At 39.6% G+C, this 12961-nt stretch overlaps 1 protein-coding gene across 1 annotated transcript in view; it reads left to right on the top strand.

Annotated features, from left to right (window-relative positions):
* Positions 1-12961, top strand: part of arhgap27 (Rho GTPase activating protein 27) — a 35327-nt gene that overhangs the window by 20298 nt on the left and 2068 nt on the right. The window contains exons 3-16 of the mRNA XM_037691213.1: positions 20-259; positions 1418-1498; positions 1666-1785; positions 2487-2573; positions 6188-6255; positions 6368-6452; positions 6835-6936; positions 7106-7204; positions 9179-9272; positions 9403-9537; positions 11127-11225; positions 11320-11397; positions 11468-11599; positions 11684-11789. Of these exons, the coding sequence (XP_037547141.1) occupies positions 20-259; positions 1418-1498; positions 1666-1785; positions 2487-2573; positions 6188-6255; positions 6368-6452; positions 6835-6936; positions 7106-7204; positions 9179-9272; positions 9403-9537; positions 11127-11225; positions 11320-11397; positions 11468-11599; positions 11684-11789 (1526 nt within the window). The remainder of the gene's footprint in view (positions 1-19; positions 260-1417; positions 1499-1665; positions 1786-2486; positions 2574-6187; positions 6256-6367; positions 6453-6834; positions 6937-7105; positions 7205-9178; positions 9273-9402; positions 9538-11126; positions 11226-11319; positions 11398-11467; positions 11600-11683; positions 11790-12961) is intronic.

The following is a 12961-nucleotide window of genomic DNA, read 5'->3' as shown; positions in this document are numbered from 1 at the left end:
CCCCCCCCCCCATTCCCAGCCTCCACTACCTGAAGAGGACTACCCCCCAGAGGATTACCCAGGTGCGAAACAATCGGACCCCTACGAGGATTTCAATGCCACAGGACCTTCCTCTCTCTCAAAAGAGTACGCCTTGACCCACGTGAGCCGGACCCTGATCCCTCGGGCCAACTTGGACCGCACCACCCCACCTGGCTGGAATCTGACTGTGGAACCCAACGGGACATGGGTCTTCACCCACGAAAACTCTCCTGATCAGGTACACAAAAGTTCAAAGACCCAAGTGTCAAAAACTAGGAATGCCGACCATTTCTCACGTGCTCAATGAACCATTTCATTCTCAGCCCTTCAGATACTCTTCAACATTCAATGAGTTGTTCGATTGATTGCAGAAAGTGTTTTTAGCCTCCATTCTGAGGTTTTTGTAACAGTTGGATCCAGTACTACAGAGAATATGGCGTTCTTCCGCCTTTATTTTAGTAGCTGTGCCAGCAGCGTGGCTAAGAATAGAGCTGGAAAGTAAACGTCAGACGCTACGTTTCCACCTCTTGCACATTCGTCACGTATGGGCGTAACGCGAGTTTGAACGCGGTAATAATTTGTTTTAGAAAGGTATGAAAAGCTCGCTCAACCAGCTTGAACCCAGGAGGTGTAGGTGGAATATTTGTATCAGTCTTTAAAAAATAAAAAAATAAAAAATCCAGGAATACAGTAATTTGCAAATCAAATCATTCTGCATCAATGCAAACGCTGTTCTTCCACGTTACAAAGAAGAAAACGGAACAAACTGTTGGAGCTGAAAGATGTTTCTTCTGTTGAAGGATAAAAACGAGCAGCCCAGTTTTGTGGAGTGAAAATTAGAAGCTTAATAAAATGATCAGAAGGTCGCCGGTTCTACACCCCGAACAAAGATCTAAATGTGGCTGGGAAAGGTGAAGCGTCCACACCTGTCTCCACCCTCATTTGCTTCACTCTGGGCCCTTGAGCCTAGACAGCAGCTCTCTGCTCCACACAGGGGGCTGTGGTAGCTCGGTGCTCTGTGGTGGTGTCAGAAAGGACATCCGACATAAAAACAATCGCCGAGTCTTGTGAGTTAGTCTGCTGCGGCGACGCGGGGAGCAGCTGAAAGCAGAATAAGAAGAAAACGATGTGCGACTCGACTTATCTTGAGTAGACGTTAGCTTGACTCACGTAATGAGCAGCACAACAGAACGGTTTGTAAAAAGTCAACGAAAACCCAACGGAACGTCTTTAAAACTAATTGGAGGATACAGAAACGAGAACGCCAAAGTTGTAAAGTAGATTGGAGCAAGTTTCATTTATTTATTTATTTTCAATTGTTGGTTTTTGAAGACGTAACTGATGGTGAACTATCCTAAAAAATAGATTTACTGTATGTGTTTTTATTGTGTTACAGTGGATCAAGTCTATGGATGAGAAGGGTCAGTCCTATTACTACCTGAGAGATGGCACCAGTTCCCAGTGGAGCCTGCCTGAGGTTTCAATCCCTCATTCTTTAACAGACTTTGATCAAATATTTTTACCTGTTGCATATGTGCTTTTCTTTTTTTTTTCACCCACGTTTCAGTTTTCTGTTAAATGAAATCTAAAAGAAACAAATCTGAGTCAGCTTTCAACACAAAAATTACTATTTTGACCATCTAGGCTCCTGTAGGGCCGAGTCATTCTGGGTTGGAGAATGATGATGAAGCGGAAAATGTGCCCGTCATCAAAAGCTGGAGAGACTCGAAGGGATCTGCCCAGTTCTTTGCCCAGGATGATGGGGTACATCCACACACACTAACGTGCGCACACTCACACAGATAAGCTGTGTCAAACATCCAGGGTGTGTCAGCCAGCCTAAATATAAAGCACAAGTCTGTGTTTATCAGCCAACACTGAAAGGTTTAACCCTTATTTGGCAAGGCAAATCAGCTGCATTACTCTCCCATTGACAAAGACAGCGATGCAGAGGGAGAGGCAACCTTTGCACAAACACTGGAGATCCTGGAGACAAATAAGGGCTGGTGCTTTTCCTTTCTTAAGGGTACAGCAAGGTTGGTTGTGGCCTGAGGAAATTTTTTTTTTTAACTAAAACTAAAGGGTTGAACCAAAAAAAGAGAGGGTGTTAAGTAGTTATGAGTGGTCAGTATCTTACCTGCAGGAGATGGTATTTAGGGGAGATGCATGTTATTTAAAAGTCAAGCTAATTGCTACTCTAAACGTGGCCCATTCAAGAGATTTCCACCATTTCAGCAAACACAATCTCAATGTTGTCCAGCAGATTGCGAATGGCTTCTTTAGATAATTTAGATAATAAAAAGCATTAACAGATTTACTATTCTCTCATCCATACAACATCCGTTATCCAACATTATAACCACACACATACAACTGTTCAGAGATGTGTTTTTAGAGGTTATTTTGTCTGTTGATGATCTTTGCATCTTAAAATCTCCTTATGCTGGTTTTAATTTTCATTTCAGAGGTTCGGCCCGACTTACACGAGCAACACATCGGACAACGGCAGCAACAACTCCAGTACAGGAAACTCTCCAGAGACGCAGCATTTTGTAAGTGAATCTCGTGTCCTTCTAGTCCAGGTAGTAATTGTGCTAATTCAAATCACCCGTTCAAGCACAGTGACCTACCTTGGCATCTGAACGGCGTTTTGTGTCTTTCTCTTAAGGCTGTTGGATTTAGACCCTGGAGGAATCCATATTATCTGACCTCAAGGTGGCTGCGCTATAATGTGGGTTGTTAGTTTGAGCACTCACCTGAGCTTGATCCATAGATAGATCTATGACAAGCAAAATGTGTGACTTTAGCTCATTTAACTAGTATTTGTTTTACACAATGTCCCGCTCCAATCATTTGAATCACTCAGTCTCTCTTAAGTGACGTCATGCTAGAATGAGAAAACTGTCCTTATGCTGTTTTTGTCCCCTGCATGTGCATCTTTGCAGCTAGAAAACAGTTATGTTGTACAAATCCAGCCTTAATTTCATGTCAGAATTGCTTGGATGCAAATAAAGTATCATAAAGACCTGATTAAAAAAACAAATTTGGTGTTATTCTAAGTTTTTCCTGCTGTGAATAAGTTCCATAAAAGTGCTATTGAACAAGTTTTCTCTTGAGCCAAAGCCTGGAAGTATTATGGAGCTTCTTTGTGGTTCAAAATATGCTAACTCATAAAACCACTGAAATAACGAAGCTCTGCAATGACCACTGATGGCAATAGGTAGGTGGCGGCCATGTTGCTGAGTGCTACCACGCTACACATCAAAGCCCCGCATTAATGCTCTTGTCATGTACGCGCTGTGTCATAATTCTAAAAACCCATGGAAATAGATTTATTTAACTTGAATAAAAGTATATTATGCGTATAGTGAAAACAGGTCAAGCGTATGTTTTAATAAACCTCTCATCAAGCCCCGTTAAGCGTTAGCAGTGTCACGTAGCACTTACCAAGATGGCAGCATTTATTTTTTTTATTTTTTTGCCTCGTTAGCATCAACTGATCTGTGGTTGGCTATTCCAGGTTATTTCCTTTTCAATGACTAAAATCTATGAGGTATAACTTGAACAAATTAAGTTTGACTTATAAAACAAAAAGAAAATAATTGGCAGGATGAGTTAAGCTAATTTATAGTTTTCAGATGATGCACTATTTTTACTTCAGCCAGTTCAGGAGATGCATTCTTTTTTGTTTTTCAGTCATTCTTTTCTTCATATGTGAAGCTGTTTATACACTCAGTCATCCAGACATGGTGATGCTTGTTTTTGTTTGCAAATGTCAGATGCTGATTTTCGTGGTCACTATGCAGGAAAAGTTTGCATCTGCTCTTTGGTGCACAGTCAAACTGTGCACCAAACAGCAGAGTGTTTCAGAAGGTTTTTGTTTTGACTTGTCTTAAACCCTGACTGAAGTTCGCAGAAACATTTCGTAAACTTCAGTGTGAACTCTTCCGTTCCTCCTGAACGCCTTTTTATTATTACAAACAGGAATTAAACACCTGAAAACACACTTGATTTCTACTTATGGCCTTCTCCTCTGTTGGTTTCTGTTTTTTCATATATATATATATATATATATATATATATATATCTCAAACAGACATCACACGTCCTGTCAAAATTAATCAAATGATAATAATTAAATAAACCTTTATTTTACAGTTGTTGCCAGAAGTTTACATACAAGTGCAATGGGCATGAATCCTATATTAATTATATTAATTTAGGGCTTTTAAATGATTTATTTGAACTTTTGTTTTTTTTCAGAATGGAGTAATGACAACTAAGAAATTTAATAATTTTTAAAAGCAAGAATTTGACGCGCAAGTTTGAATTTGTCGTGGGTTTTCTCAAACATCCAAACAGGATGAAGTATAAACATGGAACACCATCTAATACTTGGTTATGCGTCTTTAAGTATAAAGTATATATATAGTTCATCCATCAATTATTTATTTATTTATTTAGAATTTAAGGACCATTCAAACCCGTTTATCTCACATGCTTTTAGTTCTAGTTGATCAGAACGTCTTGATTTAAAAAAACAAATTGATTTTACCAATGAGCAAGTTCAGTTAAATAATTCAATTATTTTGTTTTATGGGGGTTTAAGTGTATTTTGGTTCACTTGCTGATAGGTCTGTCACAATCAACAATAAATCAATTAATCGCATGATAAATGAAAACGATCAACCTCATTTTAATTGATCTACTTCATCGTTTCTTCGTGTCTCTCTCTTTCTACTGAAGACACTGGACGACAAAAGACTCAACTCCGGTGCTCTTCACTGACCCCTCCCTTTCTCTTTTCTCTTTAAAATCTGTTTTAACCGTCCAATATCAAATTTTTGGATCGTTAAAAGCGGCTAAGCTGAGAAGCTAAGCTACGAACTAAGAGGCCGACCTCGGGGAAAAAACCTCCGTCTTGTCGAAGCTCCAAAATTCACGGTTGAAACCCGTGCCTTCGTGTAAAAAGTTATTTTTCTCTGCAAAAAGAAGCTGAGAACTTGTTTACTGATTTTTTTTATTAAAAGCTTTGTGTGAAAAATGCTCAGCTAAAGAGCTCAAACCACACCGAGCGTCCGCCATTTAGAGAACCGAAAAAAGTGAGACAGCCCATGTCACGTCAAGGGGCCTCCCTCCCATTTTTCTTAACGAGACACGCTGCTCGCTCCCTCACTGTCCATCCTTCGGTTCAAACGGTCTTATACTGCCATCCAGTGGTTAAAAAAAAGGTACTACACTCAAAACAAATTAAACATTTCTTCTTAAATTTGACAATTTAAAATTTTGAAAATTTCAAACAATATTATCGTTTATCGCAATATTTTCTGAGGAAAATCGCCCAGCAAAATTTGTTATCGTGACAGGCCTAGTTGCAGGGCTTTCACTTTTGTACAGCATTTTGGTCAATGTGCTATAATAGACTTTTGATTGATGATTTAACAAACTTCTGGTCTAACTCTCGCTTATATTTGATTGTTTTTTAGGCTTTATTAAACCTTAAATGTTGAATAGTTTTGATCGGGTCTTTGGAGTGGCCATTTCAGCAGCTTAAAGTTTCAGTTCATTTACCTGTTTAATGTCGGCTTGCTTTATCCATTTGGACGCCAGTTTTGTTTGTGATTATTGTCTTGTTGGAAACCGTGTCCAGGAATGTGTTTAGCTGTTGATTTGAAGTGAAGTTAACGAAGTTTGGAGCTGGTCCTGCTTCTTCATCGACATGCATTCTAAAACTAGACCAAGTGTCCTCGCCAGCAGGACAAGGTTTGCGAGCGTTGAGTTTTTGGAACCGGAGTCTGTGTAGTAAAGGATGTGTGGCTGTAAGCCCCGCCTTCAATCATGATGTCACACGAGCTTTGTTTTAAACATGAAATGATCAGTTACAGCTGAACGTGTTAGAAAAATCAAAATCTAAACGTACAGCAGGAAACCAGCAAGAGTCAACACCTTAAAAAAATTAATCGGATTAAAACTTCAACTCCCAATGATGTCCAGTCTTATGATGCATGTCAACAGTCCATCCACCATCACCACAGCATGATGCTACCTCCCCCGTGTTTGTTGCTCCGATTACAGAAACTGATTTTATTCATGTGAGCAGAGTTGTTTCACTTTACGCATTTTATTTGTTAAATAAAACATTTTTTTTCTGGGTTCCAACTCTTAGGTGCCGAGCTTGGAGAAAGCTGGGATTCTCAACAAAACGAAAGTGTGTGAGAAAGGAAAGAAAGTGAAGTAAGTCCCGGCGTTTATTTAGCTGAAGATTTAACTCGCAGTTTAGGCGCTTTTAGAGTCGCCTTCCTTCCAAAGTTTGTCTTGATTGTTCCTGTTTGTTATTCATTTTTAGGAAAAACTGGAGTTCAACGTGGACGGTTCTTCGCGGAGGAGTGCTGACATTTCACAAAGACCCTAAGTCTTCAGGAGGCACCGTGGTACGACACATACTTAGTGAATAAAGTGCTCTCACGCTTGAAGGCAAGAAGCTAAACGTTTAGCGTTCTGCGCGATCTAATCCCCTTTTCTGTTTTTAATTATTTACTTTTGAGATCTGTACATGCGGTCCACACCTTTTTGTATTATTTTCCTCATCTTAAAAAAAAGGCATGGAACCCTAAACTGCAGCACGGCATCCCATCGCCCGTCGTGTCACGTTTGTGAGCGGTGACATCTGCAGACGAGCCCTCGGGCCACGAGCTGGCGGGGACGGCTTTCCGCAGCTTTTGTTTCTCGTCCCTTGGAATGCGGCGCAGTCGGTTTCATAAACAGCTGGATTTCTCACGTTTTTTTTTTTTTCTTCTTCCCCCTGCTGTGTAGAACAAGACCAATCAGATCGTTCCAGAGATCTCGGTGGAGCTGAAAGGAGCGACGATTAACAAGGCCGCAAAGGACAAATCCAGTAAAAAGAACGTCTTAGAGGTGTGTCCGTGTCGACATCATCTAAAGTGTGGTGATGTGTCTCGATCGTACGACTCTGCCCGTGTTTTAGCATTCAGAACATATTTTCATACTTTCACCGCTTCTCATGAAACGGCTCTCCTCAAGATGAAATTAAACGTCTCTTTTTTCTCGTCACGTTCTTCTTTAGCTCAAAGGGAAGAATGGCCTGGAGTTCCTCTTACAGAACGACACAGAGAGCATCATCGTTGACTGGCACAAAGTCTTAATGGACACTATTCAGCAGCTCGTAAGTCTCCGTGGGGGGGAAGTAAAAAATAAACAAAAAGGGATTCGTGGAATAGTTTTGAATTTGCAAATTTAGCTACTTGCTGTTTCCTGCATTTAAACACTGATGTGTCTATTCTAACCTGAAATAAATGGATTACTGTCACGACTACTGATTAACAGATAAATCCTGAAAAACAAAATATACTTCGTTCTCTGTCACCACCGAACACAACCGAGCTTCTTGAATTAGTTTCCAGACTGCAAGTAAATTGCATTTTTTAACTATTCTGAGCCACATCTTGCATTTGTCGTAAACATTTGTTATAGAAATATTTATTTTGTCTTCAAAACATTGAAACTGGCTGTAGTTCACCTGTTTGATGAATAAAAAGTGCCAATATATAAAGCAGCCAATAAGGGTTGAATTATAGAAAATTAAAGCTTTAACGTGTTAAATAAAGTGACATCTAGTGGTAGAAATTACAAATTGCACCTCATTAACTTTTTCCCCTCACACCTCCTGTGAAAATAACAGATGGTTCTTGATTTGTCCCATCTGGGCCACAGTAGTAATAAGTCAGCTACCGTAATAAGTAATAAGTATAGTAATAGTAATACTTAACTAGAAAAATTGCATTTCCTGCAAAAATGCAGTGTGAATATTTTTTGCAGAAGAACTCAACTGAAAAACAGCTTAAATGTAGCCGAAATGGAAGAACAAGCCTAAATTAGCAGAAGAGAGCAGAAATAAGTTATTTGCTGAATTAAATTTAAATAAGCAGAAATGAGCATAAAAATGAGGAAATTAGCTAAAAAAAAAAAATGCTGAAATTATCCAAATACAGCTGAAAAGTAGCTGAAAAATCAGAACGATGCTTAAGCTACCAGAAGGAAGTGGAAAAAGTTGCAGTGAGCTAAAAAAAAAAAAGTGTAATTAGCTGGAAAAGCTAAATTTAGCATAAAACGGCTAAATAGAAGCTGAAATAGGAGAAAAAACGGAAACTAGCAGAATAAGCTAAAAGAAACATAAGCTTAAATTAGCAGAACAGACCACAAAAACTTGTATTTATCAGAAAACAGTTGAAATTAGCAAATAATGCTAAAAGTCAAGTTGAAAATGTAGAACAAGCTTAAATTAGCCGAAGAAAGCAGAAAAAAAAAACATGTTTGCCCAGGTAGGCTGAAAGAAGCAGAAATGAGCACAAAAAAGTGGAAATTATCTGAAAAAAATCTTAAATTGGCAACAAACAGCTGAACAGTAGCTAAAAAAGTTGAAAGAAGCTTAAATTGCCAGAAGGAAGTGGAGAGAGCACATTTTAGGCTGAAAAAGTTGAAACGAGTGCAAAAAATGTGGAATTAGCTGAAATAGCTAAAATCAACACAAAACAGCTAAACAGTAGCTGAAATAGCAGAAAATCCTGAAACTTGCAGAAATAAGCTGAAAGGAGCATAACAAGCTGAAATTAGCAGAAAAAAGTTAGAAGAAGCACAAAAATGTTGTAGTTATCAAAATAATCTGAAAGGCGTGAAAAGCGGCTGAAATAACAGCTGAAAGTAGCTGGAAAAAAGTTTAAATTTGCACAAGCTGAAAGAAGCAGAACAAAATGTGAAAGGAGCAGTAAAAGGTTGTAAAATGAGTTCGATTCATTTTTTATGAGGAAAAAAGTGTCAAAAAAGGCTAAATATTTCAAAAAGCTAAAGTTTCACCAATAGCAAAAGTCCAAGCACCCTTCTCCTGAATGAGCTGAACTTTTTGATTTATGATTTTTTTTTTTGAATAAAACAAAAATTATGGAACGAGAAAGATGCTGAAAAACATGCAGAAGAAAAATGGATCACAATAGAGTGAATGCTTCGTAAACAGTCACACAATGCGAGTTCATCATGACTGCGGGATCAATGAAGTTCTATCTTATCTTATATTATGACAAAAAAGATGAAAAACTACAACAAAAAAAAAAGATTCATTTTGTGTTGATGTTTCATTCATCAGGAGTACCAGGACCATCATTCTGAAGACGAGGACGGAAACGTGTACGAAAAGATCAACAACGCCGAACGAGACGACAAGGCAGAGAAGCGAAAATGTAAGTCGCCTTAAATTGTTCCCATGCTGGAAAACGAGAGCAGCACTCGTTTAACGGAGTCGTTCTGACCCGCTTCGGTTCATGAGGCTCGCCGAGAGTCGTCTTAAACAGCTGTTCTGCTTTTCTTCAGCCTTCAAGCCCACCGTAACGCCGTCGCCTAGCAACGCAGGGGAAACCGACCAGAAGAAGGTCCGAACCAAGCTGATGAAGCTCCTCTTGAAGCGCCCCACGCTGCAGTCCGTCAAAGATAAAGGGTACATCCGAGGTGAGCTCAACCAAGAGGACATCTGAGCTGGGCGGGCAGCGATGTTTTGAATAGCTCGAGGCTGAGGGAATGCATGTCGCCCGCCGCTGTCGTTCAGGCCAGAGCTTTAGACTCGAACTGTTTTGGTCAAATCTTGAAAATGACATAATGCTCCTCTCACGCTCAGTATGCATTGTCAGTGACTCTCAGCTACTACCACTCTGTATTTTAGCTCAGTGTTGGTAAAGTCATTCTCATGCGGAGGAGAAGGCTCTTTTGCCTAGTTCAGTCCTCACTGAGGGGACACTGCAGGTAATGATGTCCTGGGAGCGCACGCTGTAGCTGCACTCACGCAGAGACATGTAGGAGGAGATGTATGAAGGCAACAGACCAAGAAGTGATTTAAAGATGAAAATGTACCAGTGAGAGAGCCTGCGTGAAGTTAATGATGACCAGTTAACCAGTGAATACTGGGTGCAGTGATGGGTACGATAATCACAGCCAGTTATGAATCTTAGTGCACCGTGATAGACAGCATCCAACATCTGCAGGGTTCTTGTAGGAGCGTTCATGTAAATAATATCACCCGTAGTCAATGGAGGGAAGGAAAGTCACAGACACAAGGCGTTTTCTAGCATTCAGGGTTAGACGGGATCTGTTTCTGAAAAGGAAACCCAGTTTAACTTTCAGTTTCCTCACTAGGTTTTCCACGTGAAGCTTAAAAGAGAGATGCGAGTCGACCAACATACCCAAATATTTGTAGGAGTTGGCAAACTCATCAGGGACACCATTTGAGGATAAAATCAGAGGAAGAACTGCTGGGACCGACTTCCTGTTTGGGGGAAAAAAAAAGCATCCCTTTTGGTTTTGTCAGTGTTTAGGACAAGTTTGAGACGGAACAAGTCTGACTGGATGATGTCGAAAACAGATTGCAAAAGCTGGAAAACCTTAGCAACTGTTTTAGCTCGACAATAAACAACAGTGTCATCAGCGTAGAAATGTATGGCTGCATCAGGGATACGCTGACCTGCATTACTTATGTAGATTGTAAAGAGGGTGTGTCCTAAGACTGAGCCTTGAGGTACACCATTGTTAACCGTTAAATAACTGGAAGAAGTACCATTATGTTGAACACATTGTCTCTGATCTGAGAGATGGTTGCTGAACGAATCAAGGCTGTGATCTGAGAAACCAATTTCTGAGAGCTTATGACACAAGATGTTCTGATCCACAGTGTCAAAAGCTCCAGACAGGTCTAAGAAAAGTGCATTATCATCTGAACACTATTTTTATTTAAATCAAACTGCTTCCATCCAGATACTATTTATTTAAAAATGAAGTTTCTGTAGATTTGGCTCTTTTTTTTTCTTTTACAAGTTAGACAAATTAACAAAACAGTTATAGCATTTAAAGTTTTGCGGTCTGGCAAAGAATGAAATTAAAATTGACGCGGTAAAAAAAAAAAATAACGTGTGAAATGGCAGGATGTGATAAAACTTGTGCCACGCTTGTTATTTTTTCAGGGTTTCACAGTCTGTCTGTTAAAAGGGGTTATTTAAATATGTATTTTGTCACAAGTAGCTGTGAATGATGACGATTATCTTGTGCAGAAACCGTGTTTGGTTGTCATCTGGCCCACCTGTGTGCTCAGGAGAACACCACAGTTCCCAGTTTTGTGGATAAATGTATTAAAGCAGTGGAAAAGAGAGGTGAGCGACTCCCGTGAAAGCTAAACGATGACCTTTTTACTTTCTCTGTGCGCCTCAAAGCCGCAGATTTAAGTGAATTAATGTTTGTTTACAGGTTTAGACATTGATGGGCTCTACAGAGTCAGTGGGAACCTCGCTGTCATACAGAAACTTCGCTTCAAGGCCGATCATGGTAAAAGAAACTACGCTTTCGGCGACGGCGCCCCCTGCTGTGTTTTGACATCTGTTTCGTGTCCAAACAGAGGAGCTGGACCTCGAGGACGGTCAGTGGGAGGACGTCCACGTCATCACCGGAGCGCTCAAGCTGTTTTTCCGGGAGCTTCCTGACCCGCTTTTCCCTTTCAGCTACTTTAACGACTTTGTCACGGCCATCAGTGAGCAGACTTTTGCTTCCTTAAGTCCTGAATTTAAGCTCATGTTTACTGGGCTTTGATGTTTTTGTTTTGCTGTTTCTCCAGGACATGCTGATTACAAAACAAAACTGTCCCACATCCGTGACCTGGTCAAGTCACTTCCTCCTGCGAACCACGACACTATGAAGCTGCTTTTTGGACATTTGCACAGGTTTGAGCTCCTTCTTCATGCTGTCGCCATCACTTTGTTCAAACTTAAACAATTAGACCTGAATTAAAGCGGTTTTAGTCTCTTCAAAGACACACCAGCATCCCATTAACTATACATTTAACGAAATATGACTTGCATACTACGAAACAAGCTCGGCTTTTCAATAAAATGCAGTAATCCTGTCACGTTACACCAAAGTGAATTCACTTGTTAAAATCTCCTCAGATTAGAAGCTAAATGTCTTCAGGAATTACAAAGACGTCCATTGGCCATCAGTTCAACTCGAGGTTAATCTGTTTTTGATGTTGTTTTCACGGTTTATTTATTTTATCACCAAACCGAGGGCTTTTTGGGTGCCACGTAGCAGCGAATAAAGAGCGATCCATGTTTCTTCCGTACGTTTTTCGGCATCTTTCTCGTTCCACAGTTTTTGTGCCATTTCAACAAATCGTAAATCAAAACGTTCAGCTCTTTCAGGAGAAGGGTGCTATGACTTTTGGTATTTGTGCAACTTTAGCTTTTTGAAATATTTAGCCTTTTCTGACACTTTTTTTCCTCAAAGAGAATGAATTGAGCTCATTTTACATCCTTCAAATCTTTAGATCTCTTTACTTTACTGCTCCGTTCACATTTTGTTCAGCTTCTTTCAGCTTCCTTGTGCAAATTCAAACTTTTTTTTTCCAGCTGCTTTCAATTAATTTCAGCTGTTTTTTGCTCCTTTCAGGATCTTTCTGCTAAGTACAACATTTTTGTGCTTCTTTTAACTTTTTTCTGCTAATTTCAGCTTGTTATGCACCTTTCAGCTTACTTCTGGAAGTTTCAGCTTTTTCTGCTATTTCAGCTACTATTAGCTGTTTTATGCTCATTTTAGCTTTTTCAGTTAATTCCACATTTTTTGCACTCATTTCAACTTTTTTCAACCTAATACAGCAAAAATGCGCTCTCTCCACTTCCTTCTGATAATTTAAGCTTCTTTCTGCAATTTTAGCTACTTTTCAGCTGTTTTTATGCTAATTTCAGCTTTTTTTTTTCCATGTAATTTCCACTTTTTTGTGCTCATTTCTTCTTCTTTCAGACTATTTGGGCAAACGTTTCTTCTGATAATTTAAGCTTCTTCTACATTTTCGGCTAGATTTTTTTTTTTAGCAAATTAGATCATTTCAACTGTTTTC

Source organism: Nematolebias whitei, chromosome 17 (genome assembly GCF_014905685.2).
Source record: "Nematolebias whitei isolate Nwh7 chromosome 17, NemWhi1, whole genome shotgun sequence".
Classification (NCBI taxonomy): Eukaryota; Metazoa; Chordata; class Actinopteri; order Cyprinodontiformes; family Rivulidae; genus Nematolebias; species Nematolebias whitei.
Note: the sequence above shows the minus strand (reverse complement) of the source record. Positions and strands in the feature narration are given on the sequence as shown.